Source organism: Thamnophis elegans, chromosome Z (genome assembly GCF_009769535.1).
Source record: "Thamnophis elegans isolate rThaEle1 chromosome Z, rThaEle1.pri, whole genome shotgun sequence".
Classification (NCBI taxonomy): Eukaryota; Metazoa; Chordata; class Lepidosauria; order Squamata; family Colubridae; genus Thamnophis; species Thamnophis elegans.
The window spans coordinates 101,642,063-101,668,827 of record NC_045558.1 but is presented as its reverse complement, the minus strand read 5'-3'; the positions used below and the strand labels follow the sequence as shown (position 1 = coordinate 101,668,827).

General features: G+C 39.4%; 1 protein-coding gene across 3 annotated transcripts; it reads right to left on the bottom strand.

Moving 5' to 3' along the window:
* CDK5RAP3 (CDK5 regulatory subunit associated protein 3) lies at positions 1 to 25,792 on the bottom strand. Of its 3 annotated transcripts, none has more exons than XM_032237498.1 (14): positions 25,672 to 25,792; positions 21,645 to 21,690; positions 21,376 to 21,507; positions 21,110 to 21,210; positions 18,494 to 18,542; positions 14,406 to 14,584; positions 13,717 to 13,853; positions 12,477 to 12,621; positions 9,404 to 9,529; positions 8,389 to 8,455; positions 5,849 to 5,937; positions 4,150 to 4,355; positions 2,250 to 2,421; positions 1 to 321 (listed from the first exon to the last, which is right to left on the bottom strand). In XM_032237498.1, exons 1-14 carry the CDS (start codon positions 25,675 to 25,677, stop codon positions 256 to 258), a joined length of 1,521 nt encoding a protein of 506 aa, XP_032093389.1. In that variant the 5' UTR covers positions 25,678 to 25,792; the 3' UTR covers positions 1 to 255. The 3 variants fall into 3 exon arrangements, with proteins under 3 accessions (XP_032093389.1, XP_032093390.1, XP_032093392.1); XM_032237499.1 differs by lacking the exon at positions 25,672 to 25,792 and adding an exon at positions 24,770 to 24,853; XM_032237501.1 differs by lacking the exon at positions 21,645 to 21,690 and having other exon boundaries at positions 25,672 to 25,760.
* Between the last annotated feature and the right edge of the window lie 973 nt (positions 25,793 to 26,765).

Genomic DNA, 26,765 nt, shown 5'->3' with positions numbered 1-26,765 from the left:
TTTAGTATTGAAACATCAGCTTTATTGACTCATTAGAAATTATTAAGCAGCATTTATAGCTGATACAAAATGGAATCAGAGCATCTTCCCCACTACAGATCCAAAACTCCTGGAGCTTGGTCAGTGGAAGCCCTTGTCCTCTATTATTATACTTTTTGATACTTATTCTTTTTCCTAATTATCTTCTTCTGTTTGAGTGATGCTTAACACTTTGCTGCTTGAAAGGCGGTCTCTGGCATATTTCAGGAGGAAGAATCAAAGACAGGCGCCCATCAAGTTCACAGGTCGATCGTTATAGCGCTTAGAGATGTCAGCTTTTATCTGAAAGAAGGCTTCCATCAGTTATACAATATCCTGGATTTTAAACATACAAACTTGATACTGAATTAAAAAGGCACAATCTTTCATAAAATTATGGCTGCCAGTTAACAAATTGCCACCTCTCAGGCTCTGATTTCTATGTTCCACCTCTCCTTTCAACCACACAACACTGTTCTCAAACTCAAGTAATCATGAGGGACATATGAGGTTAGGTTTGGCAAGAAGAACGATGCAGTGGTTTGGATCCACTCTGGAAGACGAGCTTCCAAATAGGAAAAAAGTTTCCTGCAGTGGCACAATCCCGAAAAATGACATTGTTGTTTTTAATGGGTCTCAAAGTAGAACTGCCTTAATACCCCCACATATTCTGATTCACCTCTTATAAGTCAAATTCAAACACTGCACAGCCCTAATGAGCAGCATACATGAGCCTACATATATACAGGTGGTCCTCGACTTACGAGCACAATTGAGGCCAACGTTTATGTTGCTATGTGGAAAATTTGTTAATTGCTCCATTTTATGGGCTTTTCTTGCCACGTTTGTTAAGTGAATCACTGAAGTTTTTAAATTAGTAACACGGTTGTTAAGTGAATCTGGCAAAGTGACTTTGCTTGTCAGAAGGTTGTAAAAGGGGATCACATGACCCTGGGATGCTGCAACAATCATAAATGAGAGTTAGCTGTCAAGCATCTGAATGTAAATCACATAACCAAGGGGATCATGATCATAAGTGTGAAAAATGCTCATAAGTTGCTTTTTTCAATGCAAGCAAACTATTGAAAGTTAAAGGCTACCTGTATTAATAATGATTTTCAGCAATAATGGATATTTATGTAATAAAAATCAGCGAAACCTATACAGAGAAGGAAAATACTAGGAATCTTAGTGGAGTCTTGAGTATCACTATAATTAAAATACATATTCAATAAAAGGGGGAAAAGCAACATAAGAATGAATATCTAAATGACAACTTATATACATTCTTATTTTTCTGGAAAATAGATTAGCACAAGTATACATCAATAACTCTCAGATGTGCTACTAATATAAACCTTTATTATATCAGGTTTCTATATTTAACAGACCCAGAAGAAGCTGGTCAGGTTAATGATCTAAATTATTCACTGCAGTACAATCATTCAATTGCAGTTTCTAAAAAAAAGTAATACTTGAAAAACTGAATTCAGCCTAAATATTTTCACATATCTCTCCCCCCCCCCCCCCAATTTATCCTTCCCCTCTGGAGAACTCTGCTGAAGGGAAAACAAATATTTGTTACAAGCAAGCAAAATATCTGGCAGAACCTGTGTGTGAAACGGCAGATCAAAGGAGTAAAGGAACATGTGGTCCTGCAGCCTGCCATCAATTCGTTAATCATGATTAAATATATTTTCTCCAGAGGCAACAGCAGTTGTTCAGAGATGGCCAATTTTCAGTAATAAATAAGTACATAAATAAACAAATAAATGATGAGGCAGGGTTAATTCTAATTCTAATTCAGACTACCCCAATAATTTCTTCAGAAAACATAAAGGAATTTTTATTTTTATTTTAAATGTCATTTCAGCACAAGTATTTAATCTTTCATATTGAAGAAGTCTGCTCTCAGACTGACATTCCACTTCCCAGATTATCAACTAATATACTAACATCCTCACTTACTGCATTTTAAATTTCTGTTCTTCATGGTCTAAGAGAACACCTTTGGTTTCAAAGCTTTCCTGAAAATGTCAGGTGATGTTGATCTATATTTTTGTTCACAATTTTCAGGGATATTATGACACAGGAGGAAGGTGCAATTTATGGCAGAAATGTAAGATATACTGAAACAAGAAATAAACTGTATGCTGAACTACACAAAAACAGAAATGATGTAAATATCTTATCACATGAAAAACTATGCAGATGATGTCCTGGGTACTCACCAGTTTCTGCAAATCTCTGGTTTTCTCTACAAGTAAGTCAAGTTTTGGCTCCAGGCTAGCCTGCTCTTCCAGTGCCTCCTTCTGCTTCTGCACCATTACCTCCTTCTTCAGGAGCAACAGATTTGCTTGCTTCAATTTTTGGTGCAGGAGTTCAGTCACTCGATCCACATACCTGAATCATAATGGCATCCATGTTACACCTACAAACCAATTCTTATCTGCTGTATACCTAACCACTTATAGAATGAAATCTCAATTTAACAGATCTCCATCTACCAGACTTTGGATTCAATGGGCCGAATTTCTATTCTGATGTCATCAAAATTACAGACAATTTTTATTTGGAATGGTGTGAAAAAAGCAGCTACATTTGCATTATTTTTATTTTAACACAATAGACACATAACCACATCACATACATAACATAAAATAATGCATTGACCCAATGTGTAATTAATGGACATCCTCTGATATGACACTCACCTTACGGAAAATTCTTTCCATCTCCCCAAAGTTTCATCCTCTTTGGTGTTTAGGAAATCCCTCAATACCTGATTATGTCATCAAGCTTGGGAGTCCCAGGGAACCAGCAACATTTTGAAGGGACTCCCCTATTGAGGATGACATGGTTGATATACTTAAGGTAAAGGTAAAGGTTCCCCTCAAACATATGTGCTAGTTGTTCCCGACTTTAGGGGGCGGTGCTAATCTCCGTTTCAAAGCCAAAGAGCCAGTGCTGTCCGGAGAAGTCTCCGTGGTCATGTGGCTGGCATGATTAAACACTGAAGGCGCACCCTACCCAATAAATCAAAGTTCCATTGTATCATTGTGATATCTCAGAATCAGAATATTTGACAAGTCTGGCTGATCAGTCTCACCATAAAAGTATTAGTAGACATCAGAGCATTCAATTTAAGTGTGGGAACCATGTCATGTTTTTATTTTGTGTCATAGAAATGATAAAATAAATAACTTGATAGCTGAAAAAAGCAGGAGATGGTCTTAGAGAAGCAACCTCTTCTGGAATAATTTCTTTTAAAGTAGCTATGAGAGCAAAGGAGGAGGAGAGGAAATGCATAAAATGTTGATTTAGTATTTGGAATGGAGAAACACATTTAAATCTATTGAGATAATCCAATGAACCAATAACTTGACCATAAAGATGTTTACACCTATATAAGAGCTACTTGGTTCACCAGAATGAATTTCTAGGTAAGTCTATGTTAATGCTGAATAACTGGCAGCACAGGTTGCTTCCAGTCCATGACTTGGCAGAAACTAAGGATGCTGGCCGCTCTTCCAAGAAAACAGAGTACATATGGTTAACGGATTGTCACATATGCAATGCTATTTGTTATCCCAAACAAAATACACAGCAATGCATACAAGCAGGAGATTGTGGCACGCTGTTTACCAATTTACAACTATTTGTTTAGCTACTGTTCAGTGTTACAACAGCACTGAAAAAAGTCACGTACTTATGATTATCTTAGCATCTGGATGGTAACATGATCAAAATCCAGATACTTGCAACTTCCATGTATTTATGAGTGTTGCAGCACCCTAGATCACATGATCTTCATTTGCGACCTTCCCAGTGGGCTTCTGATAAGCAAAGCCAATGGGGAAGCTAAGTTCACTTAATGATTATGTGATTCAATTAATAACAGGGAGATTCACTTAATAATCATAGCAAAAATGTCATTAAAATAGGGATAATTCACTTAACAACTGCCTCATTTTGAAATTCTAGTCCCAATTGTGGTCATAAGTTGAGGACTCCCTGTACCACTTATATCAGAAAAAAAATAAAACAAAGTTTAACTGTGAGATCATTAAGCACAGTCAATTTTACCAACCCTTATTATCAGGATTGGAGTGAAAATATTAGTTTATCTACCTTGGAGAAGCCAGGATCATAAAAAGATGCTGCATTCTCAGGTTCGTTAGCTGTCCTATTAGATTCTGGATGACTGCCATCATGGCTTCTAACTTCTCTTTGGTCTGGTCTTGCAAGATAGGTGGCGCTCGCTGGAACTGACTCACAGATAGAATGTCTGCCTCTTCACTCATCTCAGCAATGCGCTGGGAAAGGAAGATCTCCAGCTGGGAAAGCAAAAGAGAAGTAAGAAATTAAAAAAAAAACACTGCTATTATAAGTAGCATTTCATATTTGTTTCAATTCTTAGAAATAAAGTATGCGGTGTGACTGAGATGGACTGATGTGGAGAAGGACATTCTCTTTCTCTGCTGTATGCATTTTTTTCTCCATGGTAGAGGGGGAAAATGCTCTTGCCAGATATTTGAACAATGTCTGCATCTGATATTAAGTAAAGATAAAGGTTCCCCTCACACATATGTGCTAGTTGTTCCCAACTCTAGGGGGTGGTGCTCATCTCCATTTCAAACCGGAAGAGCCAGCGCTGCCTGAAGACATCTCCGTGGTCATGTGGCCAGCATGACTAAATACCAAAGGTGCACGGAATGCTGTTACCTTCCCACCAAAGGTGGTCCCTATTTTTCTACTTGCATTTTCATATGCTTTTGAAGCGCTAGGTTGGCAGAACCTGGGACAAGCAACGGGAGTTCATTCCGTTATGCAGCGCTCGGGATTCGAACTGCCGACTTTTCTGATCGACAAGCTCAGTGTCTCAGCCACTGAGCCACCCTTACATCTGATATTAAGGAAGCACATTGCTTACCTTAAGTTGCCATTCTCAAATTCTATTCCATGATTGTGGGGGTGGGGACTGCTTTGTTTAAAAGAATTGAACCAGTGCATACAACCTCACAAAGACTGATGGAAAAGGGAAAAGATGACCTTTTATTAACCTATTAACCTTTAATTTTGTCAGTCCGCCTACCACCAGTGAACTGGAAATTCAACTAGAGATGTCAAGTACCTGACTGCATGTTCAAATCATTTTAACTTTAAAATCAGGATTTTATACACCGATTCCTAAGTCTTCATTCACATGATTGAAGAGTAAAAACATATCTTAGCTGTTTTGCATAAATCACTGTTGATCCAAAAAATAATGTTCTTCTGCATTAGATGAAACACAGGTTTTCATTACAGTGAGAACTATGCTGTGAGAACATTAAAATAAGAAAAAATAAGAGGGTTTTTCAGAGGTTGATACAGAAGGAATTGGGGAGCAAGATTCCTGAATTTCCTTCAGAATAACGAACAAAAAGGGACCTTTATGCTCCTTGCTTTACCCAAAGATAACCTCATGCAACATCACATAGTGTATCAAAATATTCCCATAGGTGAAACCCTGAAATAAAACAACCATTTAATATTCTAACTTTCCATAACCTATGTGTTTTCTTTAAAAAATATCCAGTGAGATTTGAATGAATGCCATGATTTTCACAGGATTTGGCAATATGATGAGATTGCAGCTATTTTAAAAAATAAATTTGGATCCCAGATATATTTATTTTAAGGCATCATGGACATCACTTATCTTGAAAGGCAAGGAAATCTAAAAAACTAGGAAAGTGAGACCCAGATGGCAAAGGTAGTTCTAGGAGGGCTTTACAATATTAAAGACTGGAAGCAAACGGAATAAACTAAAAGTATCAATCGTTACCTCCATGAGTTCATCAATGAACTGATTACGAGTCTCTGGAATTTCCAGAAGGGTGAGAGCATTAGGACCTCGTGCAACTCCCTCAAGGTCTAGATAGGAATAACAAGGGACACAGGTAAAAGACAAAAATACCATTTGTTGTTCATATATATATATAAAATTAAGTCTATGTATATATAAATAAATAAATAAATTCCAATTCTATATATAAATAAATAAATAAATTCCAAAAGCTATGAGGTAAATGCTTAGTTTCCTTCTCTGTCCATTTCCCACAATCAAACAAATTCAGAACAAATTCATTCTAAAAAGTCCCAAGCAATTTCGGTATTCTACCTAGCTCCATGCCCCTCTAAAACACTAATGCAGACAGCAAGTGCTGTACAAAGATGGGAACTAATGTGAGTGCAGAATTATTCTGCCTGAGCTTACTGCCTACTAATTCTCATGAAAATATATCTGTTAAAAACCTTTGGTGAATATTAGAAACCAAATGAAGTGGGTTATGAAGCTTTTTCCATTCACATGAGCAAAAACAAATGTTAACAATACATAACATTTGCTTAATTCTGTATCATAAGGATTGTGGGTTCCAGCCTTCTTGGTGTGGGGCCTGAGTTAAAAATCTTGAAATTTAATATTATATATTGTATAATAACACAGTTTTGATTATCATAAAAAGAATGCACAAGGAAATCCAATTTCTACATAGTAATTGGGATGGATTTTGTATAGATTTTAGATTTTCTCTGCAAACATCACATGAAAGCTGGCTGGGTAACTTTGGGTCAGTCACTTCCTCTCAATCCAATCCATTTTATAGGATTGTTATTATAGGGAAGGAATATTGTGCATATTCACCACATTGAATTACTTATGAAATAGTCAAAGTGGGATAAAAATCTAATAAAATAAATAAAACCTGCTATTAATTCAGATAGAAACCTGTATAACCGGGTAATGGAAAACATAGGTGAATAACAGAATAACAGAGTTGATAGGGACCTTCAAGGTATTCTAGGCCAACCCCCAGTGCTCAAATGGCAAACCCTATACAATTTCAGACAAGTGGCTGAATCTTTTTTAAAAGCTTCCAGTTTTGAGCATCCACAACTTCTGGAGGCAAATCATTCCAGTGATTAATTGTTCTAAATGTCAGGGTTTTTTTTTCTTTAGTTCTAGGTTGCTTTGCTCCTTGATTAGTTTCCATCTATAGCTTCTTGTCCTGCCCTCAGGTGCTTTGGAGAATAGGTTGGCCACCTCTTCTTTCTGGCAATCCCTTAGATATTGGAAGACTGCTATTATGCCACTCCCTGGTCCTTCTTTTCATTAAACTAGATTCTTGTCACCGTGCTTCATATGTTTTAGCCTCCAGCCCCCTAAGTGATACCAATAAGTTATCTGTGGTCACTTCCAACCTACAGTTTTTTTCTCCCTTCCTCCAACGTTGCTTATGTCAATGATCCATCTGCCAAATTCTAACCTAGAAAAAGTGTTCATTCTCAGATTGTGAGAAAACATCAATACCAAATCAACACCACTTCAAGTAGCTCAGGCTACTCCACTTTTTTTGGGGGGGGGAGGGGGAGGGAACCAATATCTCAATATAAAGGTTTGCATTTTTGGCAAGTCTTCTGTGATTGCAAATTTGCTAGTAAAAGAACTTTGACCCCTCTTTGATCTTGGTTCCAGATGACCTTTTGAATTCAGATTTATTTCTCAGGCTGATGTTTTAAGAGGCAAATTAGCAGATTAATAATAGAGAATTAGTGGATTAATCAATCTACCTATGACTACCCTGTTCTTAACCAATCAGCTATTTCCACCTGGTGACCTCCAGATGTGTTTGAACCTATTATTCCTAACCATCATAGTCAAAGACAAGTGGAACTATATCATAGCCTTATGTATTATGAATGATGGCTTCATGTAATAAATCCAGCACTGAAAGAAGCAGCCTCCAAACAATTCAATTAGATGGTTCTAGTTCATATGCTGGCAAGAAAAAAATCCATTTTGACGACCACCTGCAATTTCAAAACCACCAGCAAGAATCCTAGCATTGATAATCACATCTATATATCGCCAATGGATAAAGCAACCAGCACAACTTGAAAACGAATAGAAGAAATCCAAAAAGAGATAAGTATGAACTGAAGTCTGATCTTTGGATAAGGATCCAACAACAGGAACAAGAATCACAAATCCAATACCGCCCTCTTGTGTCTAACATTTTCACCCCTCTTTCACATCATACCCTCTTCAATTATAGCTGGGATAAAACATCATGATATATTTTCAGGGTTAGCTTTTCTGTGAAAGCTGAAGTGCCTCAAGAAAGACAAATTGTTCAAGGAAATGATCCTCAATACCTCCCATGTCTGTCAGTTCTCACCTTCAAGTGGCCTTGATGTTGAAACAGTTTCCTTATTGAGACCAGGTTTTGGAGGGGGAAGACTTTTTCAGCTTATTCCCCAATGAATTTCACTCTAGTTCACATGAGTGCATATTGCTCTCCCCCTAGCAAAACAGACACTTACCCTCACTTAACATTTGAGCCATATCATCTTTCATATCTCCCCAGTCAATGCCTGAAGAGCTGCTCTCCTATGGGAAGGAAGGCATAGGCTATTTCAGTGGATCTGGTTCTGCAAAGTTGGCACAAGCAGGTGATGGTGACATGTGGCAAAAATGCACAAAGCTAACAGATTCATGATCCAAAATGTTAGTTTGAATTCCTGGCCCATTACTCTATGGATGTACATAATGCCTGCATGAAATATGAGCTGGTTCATAGTATGTAGAAACAAGGTCTCTGTCGGAAATTTAACTTTAACTACACAAAAAGTGTCAATTCGGTTCATCAAAAAGATTAAGTCTTCCATGACTGCAATTTAAATCTATTGTCCTTCACAAATCTTGATCCAGTTTTAAGTATGGCTGAGATCAGAGGTGTCAAACTCAAGGCCTAGGGGCCAGATCCAGCACATGGGGTGCTTAGATCTAGCCCACGGTGCCACTTTGGAAACAGCAAAGGACTGGCCCGTGGTGCTTCTGCCAGTGAAAATGGAACTCCATTTTCACTGGCAGAGGGTTGCAGGAGGCCGTTGCAGCTGAAAATGGAGCTGGGAGCCCATTTTCACTGGCAGAGTACTCGGGCCACCGCTGGTGTCCCCGATATGAGTGATGTCTAGCTGACCATGCCCACCTTGGCCAGTGCCCCCCCCTCCCCGGTCAAACACAACCCTGATGTGGCCCTCAATGAAATCAAGTTTGACACCCTGGCTTAGGGATATTACATTCTAGCTTAATTCTGGTTTGTTTTCATTATTTCACCCATAAAAATATTAGCAATCGCAATCCCGACTGTCCCAAAGGATATTTGCAGCTTGTTTAATAAACATGGTTAAAATAAATCCCAGCCTAATGCTGTATTTGAATACATTCCCTCCTAAAATTGTGTGGATATGTATCAACATGTTTTGACACAGTACTTCTGAAACTTGCAGGAATACAGACTTAATATACAAGCAGGCAGATATGGAAAACACGCACTTGAGCCTCTGGCTCCAAAGAAATTCCCCAATCTATCTCCTCACTTCCTCCTTCAACTGAGATACCATAATCTGTTGCCTCAGAGATAGATACGGTTTCTTCTGTTCCAAAGTCACCCCAGTCAATCTGCAATGGGAAAACAAAGAACAGAGTCTGTCACTAAATAATTTGGGAGGTATGTCATGATTTTAAGGTATTTTTTTTCCCCTTTCAGGTCAACTCATATGCTTTAAACTCTTATGTGTCTTTTTTTTTTTAAACTCCTAAACACAGTTACATGGTCATGAATTTCACATTTCTTATTCTTGTTTACAGAACATGAAAGCAGAAAATCCATCCCTTAACATTTGGAAGCTTGGGACTTTCTGCGCTGGCCACTTAGAATGTTGATTATCTGAGCACCCATCTGGCCAATAAAATGAGACAAATTCCAGATATATGAGGACAACATGGGACTATTTTAGGATAGTTATTTCTACAGATGCTGCATTTCTGTTACAGTAAGGATTCTTCTTTGTGAAATACCGTTCCCTTAGAGATTAAACCCTCTACCATTTTTATTACAATTCTGGCACATATTTTTATTCATTTCCGCATCTGATACCTCATGATGGTAATCCTCTGTTAGTCATAACTACTGATTTATATTGTTTGCATATTTTAATATATTTTAATCTCTTTAATGCTACATCAGTTTTAGGACATTTTAAATTATGTAACAGTTAGTATAAATATCTTTTTTTGTACAAAACATATTTTAATATTTAATAGTGCCTGGAACTGTATGGCTGGCCATATCATATGTAAACATGGCTGGGCTGAAGTCCTGCATTCTTCTTCTTCTTTTTCCCATCAGCAGATGTATAAATCAATCAGCAGATGTATAAATCAATAAAAATGTGTAAAAGTTCTCATTCCCATTTCATCTAAGCACAGAGCTGAAATATGTAGGCATTGAAGGACTGAGAGACCAGGTAAAAGGGCAGGTCAATAGAAATTCCAGCTAAGGCAAGTAGAATCGTTCTAGCACAGAATTAGAAACAAACAGATACCACCACCACCCCCGACCAAATTATAGGAAGGAAAATGTATGAATGTGCAGAAATGGATAGACTGTCTATGGAAATGAAGGAGAGGGAAGAAACCAAGTACTATCAAATCTGAAATAGATGGTATTTCTGGCTTGAGAGTAAACATAAAACATAAGGTATAAATGGTAAAAGTATTATCTATATCTATATTTATATCTATATGTATACTGTGTTTCCCCGAAAATATAACCTGTCCTGAAACTAACGCCTTGCCACATTTTTCGCATGGGCAAAAATATAAGCCCACCCCTGAAAATAAGCCCCCTGGACACCCCCCTCCCGGCCAGGCAGAGCATTGCTCACTGGCCTAGCGGTATCCGAAGGCATCAAGCCGGGGGAGCCAGGGGGTGGGAAAGGCGCTGATGTTGCTTGGCGCCTTCGGGATACTGCTAGGTTGGGGAGTGGCGTTCTGTCTGGCCAGAGGGGGGAATTGCCGGGCAACTGCTCCCTTGTGAGTGGACTCCCGAAGAGCCGGACACAGCCTCAGGGGTGAAGCAGCCATGAGGTGACCATGCTCACGAGCAGCCACCCGGCAAACCCTCTCTCCAGCCAGGCAGAGCGCCATTTACTGATCTAGGGGGTATCCCTAAGGCACCAAGCCACACGGTGCTCCCCGCCCCCCAGCTCCCACAGCTTGGTACATTCAGGATACCCCCTAGGTTAGTGAATGGAGTTCTGCCCGGTTGGAGAGAGGTTGTGCGAGCACCTGTTCTGCCCCGTCGCGTTCCAAGCATAACTTCTTCTCCGGCTTCCAAACTCCAAAACTCAGCTGCCGAGTCTTCCAGCAGTGGCCGCTCTGGGAGTGCGCTATATGGTTGTGGGCTGGCTGCTGGAAGACTCTCTGTTTGGAAGACTCTCTGTCCGGCACTTGTGCAACCCCCCTCTCCAGCCGGGCAGAGCTTCATGCACTGACCTAGGGGGTATCCCAAATGTGCCAAGCCACGGGAGCTGGGTAGCGGACAGAGGACCACGGGCCTTGGCACCTTAGGGATACCCCCTAGGTCAGTGAATGGCGCTCTGCTCGTCTGGAGAGGGGGTTTGCTGGGCCACTGCTCGTGAACGTGGTCACCTCATGGCTGCTTTGCCCGAGGCTGTGCCTGGCTCTTCAGAAGCCAGTTCGCAGCTGCCCTGCAACCCCAAAACAATAAGCCCTCCTCCTATAATAAGCCCAAGGCCATATTTCGTGGAGCAAAAGAAAATAAGACCCTGTCTTATTTTCGGGGAAACACGGTATGTATGTATGCATGTATGTATATATGTATATGTATACATAGTGTACTTAAATAAGGATATAATTTAGGATAGTGATATGGAGATAGATTTTTTTTGTAAATAGGATTGTTACAAAAGATATGGATACTGATATGGAAAAGCTGTTATAAATGTACATTTGTGTTTTGTGTTTTAAATGTTGGAAAATTCAATAAAATATTTTTATTTAAAAAAAAAAGAAAATAAATAGCAGCTAGAGAGACACAGAAAGAATTGGATGGCCAATGGCGCATTCAACATCTAACAGCAGCATAGTGAGTACAGAGCCAGGGGTCATGTGAAGGAGGGGAAGGAGGAGCGAAGGCCAAGCTATTCAAGCCTTTAAGGATTTATCACCACCAATGCCCAGAAAAACAAAAGTTGTTTTGGGTTTAAGTTTGACCAGACAACAATCCCCTCTCAGAATTCTCTGGCCAAACTTCTGAACCCTAATAGATTTATTTTGTCAATGGAGCACAACACATTTTTGTATCTGTAGGCATACCCCAACAAATCATACATTGTATTTAGTGAAAAGGAAGACAATTCTGAATTTAATGCAGACCCTCAAAATGGACAGAAAAGAATTGTGCGGTTCCATTATCATATTCTCAAAAAATCTGAGATAAAGATTTTATATTAAAATGTAATTTTTTGTGGGAAGAGAAAAAGGTGTTTTTCAGATAGATTCTGTATATGTTATTGTGTCCCTTTGTCCCCTTCATACATACCACCTCTTCCTCGACCATTTCCTTCACTTCCTCTGTCTTTGGCCGTTCCACCAATAGTGGTTTGACTCCTCGCCTCCACTCATACACAGTGGTGTTGCCTTGAGCCTGCACATGTCTCAGCAATGGGACTACTTGTTCTGTAGAACTAGAATGTACAAAAGAAACCTCAGTTTGCACTTTGTTAAGAGTTTGTAGAAGCAAAGATGATGTTCACCCTCTTGGAAATACATCTCACGTTACAAACTGAAGTAACTGGAAAAAGAACTCTATGTGTGGGCTGTGTGGTGCTTGCAAACTTCATCCCAGGATCACAGGGATTCATTACAGGGCTCAAATAAATGGAGAGCTCAAACATTTTTAATGGGGGAAAATCTCTAATTAATCCATGTTTATCCAACTAATTAGTACATCACTGACCATGTCAACATTTCCCAAGGTTTTTGTCAACAGCTTTTCTAGTTCAGCTTGAAGATGCATATATTATTCTTCTGAAGTACAGCCTCTCTCTTCAACCACAAAAAATACATCATACAACCAGACCTATCTGAATTGGACCACTTGGTTACCTAAATCTATGCAGTCTTTTCTAGCCAGTCTCTTCAAGTCAGAGATCTTTTGCAGTCCTCTTCATTCAGATTTTTCTCTTTTTTTTACATGGAGGCCCACTTTTGACACCTCGTGTTTTGGCATAGACCTACTGTCCCTTTCCAGTTCATTAGCAGATTTTAAATAGTGAGGAAAACTGTATACCTCTCCCAAAGTTATTCTAGACCTGTGATGGCGAACCTATGGCATGTGTGCCTTCAGGCCTTCTGGGCCCACCAGAAGTTGGGAAACAGGCTGATTTCGACCTCCAGTGGGCATCGGGGGGGCGGGGGGTAGGGAAGGCCATTTTTGCCCTCCCCAGGCTTCTAGAAAGGATCTGGAGCCTGGAGAGTGAAAAATGGACATTCTGCTCTGACCAGAAGTTGGCAAACAGGCCATTTCTGGCCTCCAAAGGGCCTGGGGGGGGGGGGGGGAGACCGTTTTTGCCCTCTCCAGGCTCTTAGAAAGGCTCTGGAGCCTGGGGAAAGCAAAAAACAGGTTCACTGTGTCATCGTGCCAAAAGCGGGGGGCACATAGAATTATGGATGTGGGCATGCACATACACGACCCCCTGCGCCTCCCCCTCTTTTGGCACACAATGGCAAAAAAGGTTAGCCATCACTGTTCTAGACCTTTTCAGCTTATAAGCACCTACCCATCGCAAACAAATTGTACACAGGCCTGGTATAGGTTGATGGCCTCCAAAAGTCCCTTGGCACCAGCTCCAATCTCTTCCAGTTGTGTTGGCAGGTCTTTCACTAAAGCTAGGAGCTCCTGATGAATATCATCCCCCTGGTAGAAATGGGACATATAAAAACAAATGGACAATGTTCAAAAGAAGGTTTGCCAAGGCTTCATGGGTTTAGGAGCATTATTCACTCATGAAAAATAAACGTGATTCCCGAACTTTTTGCCTTATCTCCAATTCTTTAATGGGAAGGGAACCTGAAGAAAGGAGACTGTGGGATCATGGGACATGACTGCACGGAGTCTAATCAGCCCTATATTTTAAATGTAATTTACTTATTTTATTTATATGCACGCATACATACATACATACATACATATACATACATATATGCGCGCGCGCACACACACACACACATACACACACACATAAAATCTGTGTCACCTTCAACACAGCCAGACACATCACAAGAAGAGGATGCAATCAAATTTAAAAGTCCATCAAGAACCATTTTTCTCTACTGCAGAAAAACATTCACAACAAGCCAACAAATTAGTTGAATTGGGGATAAACTTTCAAAGTCTTAAGCAGCCTCCATCTTCTGCCAAAATGTTCAAGGTAGACTAAAAGCATTGGGAAAAAGCATCCCTTTATACCGAAATTCCGTACTGCTTGCAGGAGCTGCAGAAACGCTCCCTCATCTCAGCTGCCGCCAGCTGACACTCTTCCTCTTTCCGGATGTATTCTTGTTGCATTTGCTGACATTTGCTGATCTGTTTCTTGAGGGAGGGGATCTCATAACTGACATTTCGCACCAGGAGGCTGGACAGTTCCACTGCAGGAAAAAATAAAAAAGCAGCAGTGTGCTTCACCCTGCTTCTGCAAATGAGCAAACCGCCTGATGACATTATGGTACACAAACTGTACACACCCAATCAAAGCAATATAGAACAGGAACAGGCAACTTTTCATTGCCAGGAAATATACCTATGAAAAGCACCATGTTTTTCAGCTGAAGGCCTCAGCAAGTAGAGTGCAGATATATTGATTTACCAGAAAGGAAGACCACCATTACTCCAAGAAATGAATAGTGTAGGAATAAAATGATAAATAGAAAAAAAAAAGTACAGCTTCCCTAGCTTGTCAAAATTAGATTGTCATGGCTAAATGCAACTAATATTAGAGATTCCTAATCAAGGGGAAAGTGTGTATTTATATATAGATATTTATAAATGCATGCATGAACATTCCAGAAACCATGCCCCAAAAAAGGGCAAGCCTGGACCAACATACATGTACCCTCCCACACACATGAATTAATAACTACCAATTAAAAGTAATTGCCTATAAATAATACACTCCCTTTATAGAATTAATTGATCTCCATCTGTGTATAGCAACCTACTCTCATAGTCTACTCACATGGCTATGCACAAGCACCTTCTAGTATAGAGGAGCAATAAAAAGAATGGATAGTTGCATTGAGACAGGAAAGAAAAGAGATTGTGGGAATGGAGGTGAAGCAAGGGAAGCGTAACTGGACTGGGAGAAAAAACAGGGAGAAAAGCTCTATCCATATGGTACCGCAAGAAATTCAAATTTACAGCATAATCATCCCCTGCCAAGCAAAGACTAATCTTCAAGGGAGTCATACTTTTCAGTACTGGTAATTTGAACCTCCTACCCACGACAGTTGGTTAATATAAACAACTGAATACAGAACTAGCCATTTGGTAAGAATAAAACAGATGTTGCTTTAACTTTCATTACAAGCATACTAGAAAAAGAATTGAGGTGGATTAATTTAAGTCTGCCTATTTTTTCTTCTTTGAAGAAACAAACTTGTTAATGAGAATTTGGGGAGGGGGGGAGCTAAGCCATGAAGATTACTTTTAACCAATATGTTACATGATAAATTCCCAAAAATATTTATAGAAAGGAAAAGTCACCTTCTAAACTCGAGACAGTATCTGACTCATGGCAAGATTCACAAAATACAGCTCTTGTAAATTTACATTTACTAAGGCTTTTAAATCCTTGAACAAACACAACTATTTGATATAAACCAAAGGCTCAATACCTTGGCCTTTAAAGAATTTTGTTGCTGCTGGGAGAAAATTAATATCTCTGTAAGTCTTTCATTTGGGTCTTCAAACATTAAAGAAGATTGGAAGGTAGCTCCAAATATTTGAATTGTTTATTCAGTCAATACTGATTCATTCAATACTGATTCATGCTTCTTTCCGCAGACGAGCTTTATGGGGATGCTGACTTCATTTTCCAGCTGCCCACACTGCCAAAAGCACCAAACCTGGTTCAATGACTGTGGGATTACTGTGCTTGATTGGCCAGCAAACTCGCCTGACCTGAACCCCATAGAGAATCTATGGGGCATTGCCAAGAGAAAGATGAGAGACATGAGACCGAACAATGCAGAAGAGATGAAGGCAGCTATTGAAGCATCCTGGTCTTCCATAACACCTCAGCAGTGCCACAGGCTGATAGCTTCCATGCCACGCTGCATTGAGACAGTAATTGCTGCAAAAGGGGCCCAAACCAAGTACTGAGTACATATGCATGCTTATACTTTTCAGAGATCCGATATTGTTCTATGTACAATCCTTGTTTTATTGATTGCATGTAATATTCTAATTTTCTGAGATTGTCGATTTGGGGTTTTCATGAGCTGTGTGCCATAATCATCATAATTATGACAAATCACGGCTTGAACTACCTTGCTTTGCCTGTAATGAGTCTTATCATATATTAGTTTCACCTTTTAAGTTGCATTACTGAAATAAATGAACTTTTGCATGATATTCTAATTTTTTGACCTTTACCTGTATAGTGCTGCTTAGAAAATCTCCAGACCTTTTGAACTGCTCTCCTCCAGACATATTGAAACAATGCTCATAGTGCTTGTTCAATATGGCTGACTTGAACAATATGTTGCAGATGATTCAATATATCTAGGGATTCAATATATCTAGGAAATTTTCTCAGAAATCAAAAGTATCCATGTGACAATGATTCAGCTAGGTAACAGAATAGTTAGTACTATTCTAATACTGTGGTTATTATTAATTAATACTGTAATCAATAGTTAATACTATTGTAATACTATAGTTAGTACTCCATAGGAAATACCAATCACTTAAGGTTGATTTTTCCTATGGAGAAACAATCATTCATCTGTAAACTGCACAAACCTGTAGGATCCCAACCCCAAATAACATGACAAAAATATTGAAGGAATGACAGAATGACAGAAGGGATCTTGGAGGTCTTCTAGTCGAACCCCTTGCTCAGGTAGGAAGTACTAAATAATTTCAGACAAATGGTTGCCCAATCTCTTCTTAAAAACTTCCAATGTTGGAGGCAAGTTGTTCAAGGAATTTAAATATGTATTCAGTAACATAAAGAATGCCACAGAATGTTCCTACTCTGATGCAGAACTTTAGTAATAAGAATCAGAGTGCTGAAGCTAATGAAAATATTCTGGAAATGTGCAGATTTGCAAAATTATAAACATCTAGTTATCTCTATTGAAGATATACTGTATTTCTACTCTGGCTAGGAACCTACAAAAACCACTTGGGATTAGTCACTAACAAGACGTGTAAGACCTGCAAACAAATATTGAGCCTAGAAAGAAAATGTATAGGCTGATATAAAACAACAGACAAGAAAAAGCTAAAACTCAAGCACTATAACTTACAGGTAGGGTAGAAGGGCTCTTGCCGGTGACTCCAGAACAGCTTTCTCTAGTCTAGGATCCTACCAGATAGCAACAGCACTTAGACTTATATACTGCTCCACATTGCTTAACAGCATACAGAGCATTAGAGTCAGCATATTGCCCCTAACCTCAACAATCTGCGTCCTCATTTTACTGATCCTGAATGGACAGAAGGCTGAGTCAACCTTAAGCTGGTGAGATTTGAACTGCTGAACTGCTGGCAATCAGCAGTCAACAAAATTAGCCAGCAATACTGCATTCTAAGCACTGCATTGCCGCAGCTCTTATATATATAGATTCCCTATTCAGAGTGGATGCAGGAGACAATTTGGAGAGCTAAAATTTAATAGCGGCACCTAGATTGGGAATTGCTGCTCCCATGATAGCGAACCTACAGCACACGTGCCAGAGGTGGCATGCAGAGCCCTCTGTGTTGGCATGTGCTCCTCTGGTTCCCGGCACATGTACCGGTCAGCTGGTCTGGGTTTCCAGGTTTCCGGCATGCGCAAACACCAGCTCTCTGGCATGCGCAGAAGACCAGGTGGCTGGCGCGCACATGCACATCAGACAGTTCATCTTTGAGTTTCCCGGCCTCTGGCCTCTGCATGCACGTTCCGGTTTGGGCACTCAGGTTCAGGTTTGCAATCACTGGGTTGCTCTGCAACCCTTGTATCTTTTTGAAGTCTTAAACTCCTTTGTGCTTAGGGACTACAGACATTGAGAAAACACTACTGAGTGAGAGAATGTACTCTAGATTCAGAAAGGACAATATGAATATGGAATGCTTTTCTTAAGTTAGAGCGATCGTCTTCAAATGTTAAGCCTTCTAATCTCTGAGGGTGTTTCTGAGAGGAGGAAATGTGATTTTAATTGCTGGTAGGCAAGCAGTGTAAATACTGAATTTATATAGCCTTAATTGCAGGCTAAAGAAAGGAGTGGAGTTAGACTCATTATGAGAATTGTGTAAATTTCTGTGCAACGCAGGGAGGCTGTGTTTTGCCTTACCCAAGTAAGTGTTATCCTTTTCATATAGTGTTACAATTTCTTGCCAATCCTGTAAAATAAGAGCAGAAAAGACAATGAAAGGAAAATAAAATAAACCATGAATAAAAATTTAATTTACTGAATGAATACTCAGGTTTATTGGGCTTATATGCTGCCCTTCTCCCAAAGGACTCAGGGCGGCGTACAACATAAAAACACTTATTACAAAAGTTAAAAGAAAGATTAAATAGAATATCCCAAAAACCCATAGACATTTACAATGAAATTTATAAATTAGATTAAAATTAACAATTAAAATTAATAATTAATTTTATTCAGGCCAGGCCGGCTTGCTTGGAAAAGCCAACTTTTTAGGGCGCGCCGGAAGGACCGGAGGTTGGAAATTATGCAAAGCTCTGGGGGCAGCTCATTCCAAAGGGAAGGCGTTGCCACAGAGAAGGCTCTCCCCCTGGGCGTTGCCAGCCTACACTGCCTGGCCGATAAATGAAAATTGATCAAAATTATAAGAGGTTGAGCTAGCTCTTTAAGGATTTCCCAAAGCTCTATTAAATCAAACAATAATAGCTCACTGCTCCATCTAAGTAGACTGAAATTCATATATTTACTTCCTCCTCTTTCAAGTTCATTCAAGCTTATCTGTTATCTATGAAAGACGGCATTACATCTGCATCCATCTCAATATAGCTTGATTCATACACAGCCTTAAACTATGATTTATTTAACAATGGTTTGTTGAACAGTGATCTGATTCACATTCAATGGGTTAACTTTAACCCATGATTTACACACTATACTGAGTACATTTTCATAAAAATAAAAAAAAAACTATGCAAGTTCTGTGGGTTTTAGACCTCCCCATCACCACTCCTCATATCCAATGGTATGCCATATTTATATTTGGCAGGAGTTGCACTCTTTTGGGGGGTCTCTTGGACTCACAGGTCTGGTCAAATGAGAAAATGGCAGTTGAGATTAGAGGCCTTTGCACAAGTTTATAAGAAGTGATCTCATAAGCCCAGGATACTGCAAACATCATAAAATATATAAGTTGCCAAGCAACTGAATTCTGATTACGTAACCACAGAGATGTCCACATGAAAAAAGGTTGCAAGTCACTTTTTCCAGTGCTGTTGTAACCTGTCACTCAATGAATCGTTGCTAAGTCGAGGACTACCTATACCTGGGACTACCATTCAAGATCGTCCGGAAGCTGCATCTGGTCCAGAACGCAGTGACATTGACCAGTGATACCCAACCTTTGTGGCTTGCTGGTCCAGAAGGGGAAAGAGAGGGAACCAGGCCACAGAAGCATGTGCAGGTCCACTCAAGCAAGAGAGAAGCCTTTGTGCCAGTTTCACGCTCCTTCAGGCTTCTTTGTGCCAAAAGCTTTTACAAAGGGACGGAAGGCCTGAAGCAGCGTGAAATCACTTCCATAAAGCTTTCCGTCCATTTGCAAAAGCTTTTGGTGCACAGAAGCCTTTGGGGGCATGGTCTCGTGCTTCTTCAGATCACCAAGGCTGTCTGACACTCCAAAAGTGGATTGGGTATTCTGCACAGGCAGACTCAATTGAGTCAGCAAAGCTGAGCAGGGTGTGCTCATCTCACTCAGCCTCTGCTCTCACTGCTTCACCTTTGGAGCATTGAGAGCAGACAGATTGGTAGGCTGGAAATGGGGGGGGGAGAGGGGGAAATGGCCATGTGAGCGGCAGGGCGGGATGTACGCACGCAGCTCTACTCATGCAAGAGAGAAGCATTTGGGGCACAGCTTGCTCGAGTGGAGCTGCGTACATGCACAGGTGCACACGATCCATCTCTTGTGTGGTCCAGTTCTGAACAGGCCACAACCTGGAGGTTGGGGACCCCTGAAGTAAGCAGTAGTGATCACATTACAGCACATCCACATAACTGCTGAATGAGCAGCAATAGCTCCCATTAAGCTTCTGGATGCAATTGAAGGAGTTGATCATCACCTTTAAAGCCTTACATGATATGAGGCCAGGCTAGTTTTAGGACCACTTATCTCCAGTGGTTTCTCCCTGTCACACACCAGATCTGTGAGAGCTGACATGCTCCAAGACCCCCTGGTGTTACCTGGTGAGATCTGGAAAACACATTCTCTGTGACAAGGCACATGCCTCATGGCACATGAAACAACCTTCTGCAGTGGCCTTCAGAAAACCAAAGAAAAGCTGGCTTTTACCCCTAACACTGTGTCCAGGATTTGATGGACCAGGCCATCGTGGTTAATGAATGCATATTTTAGATTTATGCCCTTCATCTCCAATTCAATTTAACCAAATCTTTTGTTGGAAGTGGATAAGAACATAGAAACTTCTTTATTCAACTGTTGAAAAATCCAAAGATTAGTAAACTGCTCACTTATTGAAGAAACTTTAACAATCAATAGAGTTTATATGTCATGTTAAACTATATGTGGTTATTTTGGTTTAGCACAAAGAAGTGAACCTTAATTAATTAAACTTTAATGTTTTATAATCCATGGGTATAGGTTTGCATAAGTAATATAGAGGGGAACAACCAACTCTTGGAAAATGTGGAGTTTATTGAGCAGTATGGAATGCAAAATATGCTGTTCTCCTCCTCTGGGCCACTCACCTTCATTCTCTGTGATGAATAGCGACCAAATATGTTTTTAGAAGAGGCTTCTGTCCTTTTGAGGATTTCCACAATTCTGATGCAATGAAAATAGTGTATATCTGGAATCAGAGACAGAAAAACGGTGAGATTTTGATTAAATATATTTTATTCTGTATTTTATGAATCTTTTTTTTTTAATCCCACACTTATTGTTTAAGGTTAATTATATATTCTAAATACAAGGTTAATTATATATTCATTTAACAACTTCCATAAATACTCACAAGCACCAGACAGAAGGCATTTGATCTCTTCATTTTCTGGCATGTCCTGGATAGCCGAAGCAATTTTTTCACGGATGATGCGAACCTGAGCCTGCCATTTCAGGTTGCAGTGTCGCCTATCCACCAGCCAATCTTCAAAAAGAAAAAACACACATCAAAAGAAAAGCCAGAAAGATCACATATCTATTCCAAGTCATATTTATGCGTGTAGTACTTTTAAAGCAGCCACCTGTTTCAACAGGGCAAATAAAGAACACAAGGAGACCTACCAAGCAACTTGCTGGTCTGTATATCAATTGGCAAGTTCTGATAGTTCTGTTGAAACAGAAACAGAGTGATTTTCAAAGAGTCTTAAAGAGATTTAATTCGGTGAAATTACTATGTCAATAATATGTTAACCCCCCAACATATTAACTCAGTGAAGATCTAAAGGAAATAACATGTCCAATAATATTAGTCTATTAAAATACTAAAATATATTGAAATTAAAATGACCATTTCATGCTTAATTCTTGCTCCAATTACTGGTTTTACAAAACACAATATGCCAGGTTTGGTTTTTTTTAGCAATATTGACTTCATTAGGTTAGAATTGGTTGGGCTTACATAACACACAACCTACACCCATGACTTACAAAACATACCATAGTTCACCTCTTTGTGTTAAACCAAAACAACCTCATATGGTTTAACATGACATGTAAATGCTATTGACGATGAAAGATTTTACATTATTCACAGAAAATCTGAAATATTTTTCAAAGTTTATGACAGAAATATCTTTAGTTAAATAGCTGTATGTAGATTTTTAATATCTTGAAATTTGTATGTGCTAAAGGAGGTTGTAGCTTACACCCACTGCATAGATTACACAAGTCTGCAAAAAAAAAAAAAAATCAAGAGCTGTTTTGGTTATTCCACATAATCTTTATGTTTTTTGGTGCACTGAATCCGAAAATGACCTCCATTTTGTCATAGGACATCACGTTTCCTGACAATTTAGGTAACTATGTTAAATAAGGCAATACCTCAAAATAAATGGAAATAAGACTTATAAAATTAAAGTTTTATTACAATATTTTCATGAAAATCCTTTCTTGAACTGAAATGAGCTAACCTACGCACACTTCCTTGTGAGGCTCCTCTGGGTGCATTTACGCTTGTGAGTAGCATCTGGAATGTCTCTCTGAAGCATCCAACAGTAGTCTACCATCATTGTAATGCTCCATTTTCTCTGGTATCTCCTTTCCATCTCTTTAATGTCTTGGTGGAATCGTTCACCTTGTTCCTCACTCACAGCTCCCAAATTTTCAGGAAAGTAGTCAAGGTGGGACTGGAGGAAATGCACTTTCAAACTCATCAGGCAACCTATAGCTTGAAATGCTTTCAGCATTCTTCCGACGATCTTTTTGTAGTGAGGATCTTTGTTATTGCCTAAAAATTTCTGTACGACTTCTTCAAATGCAATCCACCCTTCTTTTTGAGGATCCATCATGGTATTGACAAACTCTTGATTAACTATAAGCCTTCTAATGTCTGATCTGACGAACACACCTTCCTTCAATTTTGCCTCCAACAGGCATGGAAACTTGGTGACCAAGTATTTGAAGCATTCTCCATCTCTTGGAATGATTTTACGAATTGCTTCATCAATCCCAATTTTATGTGGAGAGGTGGTAGAAGAACTTTATTGGAAGGTACCAAAGTTTCTCAGAGGACATTTTTTTCACCGACCGTTAGCACTCTCGGCTGCCAACTCTTCTTGGTCCAGTGATTTTGTCAGTCTCGACTGTCCCATAAACACAGAAAACAAGGGTATTTGGTATACACAGCTTGTTGCTGGAGCAGCATGCGCAAGACCTTCAAGTCCCCCACACACTTGCCAACCATGATCTTCATATTTAAGTTTACGAAGAACCAATTCCAAGTTCTCATAGGTTTCCTTCAAGTGTAGGAATGACCTACAGGTATGGAAGCGTAAAAACTGTTGTGGAGTAAAACTCCTTTGAGACTTCTTTTTGAAGAATCTATAAAAAAGACACCATTGCTCTGAATCATATTAGATTTTAAATTGACCCATCAGACCTTCGATATCGATGCAATAAACCAACTTGTCTTCCTTGGCGAAGTAAGGAACAAACTCCTTTTCACGATGTTTGAACCATGAAGATGACACTCCTGATAACAATAAATTCCTGCTTTTCAGCCTTGATCCGAGTAACTCATCGGCATCTTCGAGAAGATTCAAGTCTCTTACCAAATCATTCATCTCCTCCTGAGAAAACAATTTTGGTCTTGTATCATCTTCAAAGTCAGAACTTGATTCATCATCTGGTTCAGGTATGACTTCACCTTCATTGGAGCTAGGTATCTCTTCCAAGGTAGCAGGGGGCTTGGGTACTGGTATATCTGTGCCATGGGGGATGGGACGAATTGCTGAGTGAAGATTGGGGTATGAAATGGAATGCTTCCATTTGCAATTAAACCCTTTCACATCGCATGAACAAAAGTAACAGTCATCACGATGGTTCTTTTGCTCTCGCCATACCATAGGAATCCCATAATGGAAAGATTTTTTCTTACCCTTGGATCAGTTTTGGAGATCCTCAACACACCGTTTGCACACTTTTTGTGGCGCTCAACTTTATCTTGATCTCCAATTTTTAGTCCAAAGTATGCAAAGTATACTTTTTTCACAAAGTCTGTAATATTCTGCTGTTGCTTCAACACTGTATATTCACCACAGGTGAAACGAAACTGCCTGGCGAATTAATACACTTTCGCGGAGTCATAGCGTAACGGTTGAAGAATGACGAGCTAACATGAATTGCAATGAAAAAGTGTGAACAGCCTAGAACCAAGAACCTGATGATGATTCATGCAAAAGGGTGGCATGCAGGAGAGAGCAGCGCTGTGTCTGTACACGAGACGTCACAGTGCTGGCTACGTTCCCTGCACTGACCGGAGATGCTGCTATCTGCCCTGTGTCTCCCTCCCACTGGATTCTTCAGGAAAGATTAACCCCTTCTACCATTAGAAGCACAGACTTAAAACTTGCTTAGCTTATGTATATATTGCTGACCATCAGATTTACAGTGCTATATTTTTTTTACATAACTCGGACAAACCCTTTAAGGTTTTTTTGGCATTTTATATCTTAAATGCACTTATGTGAATTAATTAATAGTAATTTAGACTTTAAATTTGGTTAAAAACCCATAATATTAAAAAAATACCAAAAATAAAAAAAATGATAAATTTGAAGACAATTTTGCATATTGTGGCAAATCATGACGTCTAGGAGTTTTTTCAATATTTTATTTGTTTTCAGCACACCAAAATACATGGAAATTAGATGAAAATAATCAAACAGCTTTTTAGGTGCAAACCTTACCTCCAAATGTCTTAGATTTCTGTGACTATGTTAACTACCCGCATGCTTACACCAGTGTCTCTCAATGTCAGCAACTTTTAAGTTGTGTGGATTTCAATTCTCAGAATTTCCTCCTAGACAGAAATGTAAGGAATTGAAATTCACACATTTTAAAGAGGCTTTGGTTGACAAATACTGTATTACACAAATGTGAATAAAATCTGTTAAGAATCTGTAGCTTCCAGAATACAATATTTTAAAATAAATAAAAGCAAGATGTCTCTCTCACAGACAATAAATAGCAATTTTAAAAAATAAAGTTGCTTTGAAACAGAAACAGGAAAAGCTTTGGAGCCTCGAAGTGGAAGACTCCCTGTAAAGCAGTGTTTCTCAACCTTGGTGACTTTAAGTCTGTGGACTTCAACTCCCAGAATTCCCCAGCCAGCTGGCTAGGGGATTCTGGGAGTTGAAGTCCACAGGACCTAAAGTAGCCAAGGATGAGAAACGCTGCTCTACAAATTAAAAAAAAAACCTGAATGAAATCAGAGGTAAGACTTCGTTTGAGCCCTTCTGTAGACTTTCTGAAAGATTTGTTTTATGAGTCAGTGTTTCCAAAAGTGTTATATTCACTCTTGGTAACTGCATCCAGGAAGCTAGAATTATAAGAATTAACGGAGGAAAGTACGTGGCATTCCTTTTTAGAATTAAACAAGGGAAGTTTAATGTAGGTGCAAAATAGGGTCTCCTGCACGAGTAGAGAGTTGGAATAGAGGACCTCTAAGGTCCCTTCCAAGTCTATTTATTCTCAAGCCTAGAAACAGTGATTGCGGAGCAATCTCAGGAGGAGGTGTTTACCCCCCGCTCAAATAACCCAAGTGCTGTTTCCCACCAACTCCCCCTTATCATTACATGTTCTTTCCCACCTGCATAATTTCTATTGCCTCCGCCGCCAAAAGAACTCGCTTCTCTTCAACGATGCTATTCTTCCGCCTCAACAACCAATCGAAGCAGACGCAGGACAGAGTCCTTCCGCCGTAGCCAATAACGAATGCAAGTTCCAATATGCAGAGCCCGCCTTCTGTGGGAAGTGAAAGGAGGGAACTGTACAAGGCCACGCATCATTTCTGTGATTGGCCAGCAGAAACTCACACCGTAAAAAAGCTCACGGCAGCTGCGGGGGCGGGGGCGTTGCGGGCGGAGCGAGTGAAGGCAGAGGAAAGCAGTTAGGAAACGGTATCGGTCGGCAGGTGGTGCTCAAAATTTGCACACAGATTCAGATTCTTTGACGAGGCTACTTTTGCATGAGCGACTTGTGCACGTGCAAATTTGAACCCTAATGTAGATGAAGCGGAAATGCTAAAGCGTTTGAGCTAAGGACATGACCAGTGGTAAAAGGATTATCGAAAGGTTTAAGTCAATCCGCAAATTCTCTAAGGTGAAACAATTATCTTTATTCACTAGCAAAACCTGTCAGAGAATAGTACGGTATTCAGATATTCGACAGCTCAAGATAAAACGGTAGTCATAATTCCTTCATGTTCTTTGGCAATCCAAGGCTGCCCATTACATCAGCTATTTATTACTTGGATGCTGAGATATGATTACACAATGAGACTGCCTTCAAGTAAATTAAAGAATAACAGGACTATAAGGTCACATTGGAAAATAACTTATAATATTTTTGTTTTTCAAAAGTAGCCATTTGTTCCAACCAGAAGTTAATGTTGGAATTGCATAACCTAGTAATAATAATAGTAATAGCAAACAATGCAAAAAAATCTATTCTCCAAGTTGAATTGTCCAGCAATTCTAATGTTTTATGTACATGGTAGAATATTTGGCACCAATAAATTTCCAAACTGAATTGTGAATATTTTCGGGCTTTTGTTTTAATAATAGTATTTTAAGATGAGATTGCCTTTGATAAAAAGGTGAAATTACAGAGCTCGGCATTCAGTCCATGTGTTTGCTTACGGCGAAGATAGTAACTTTTCATAAATGGACGACACAACATTTT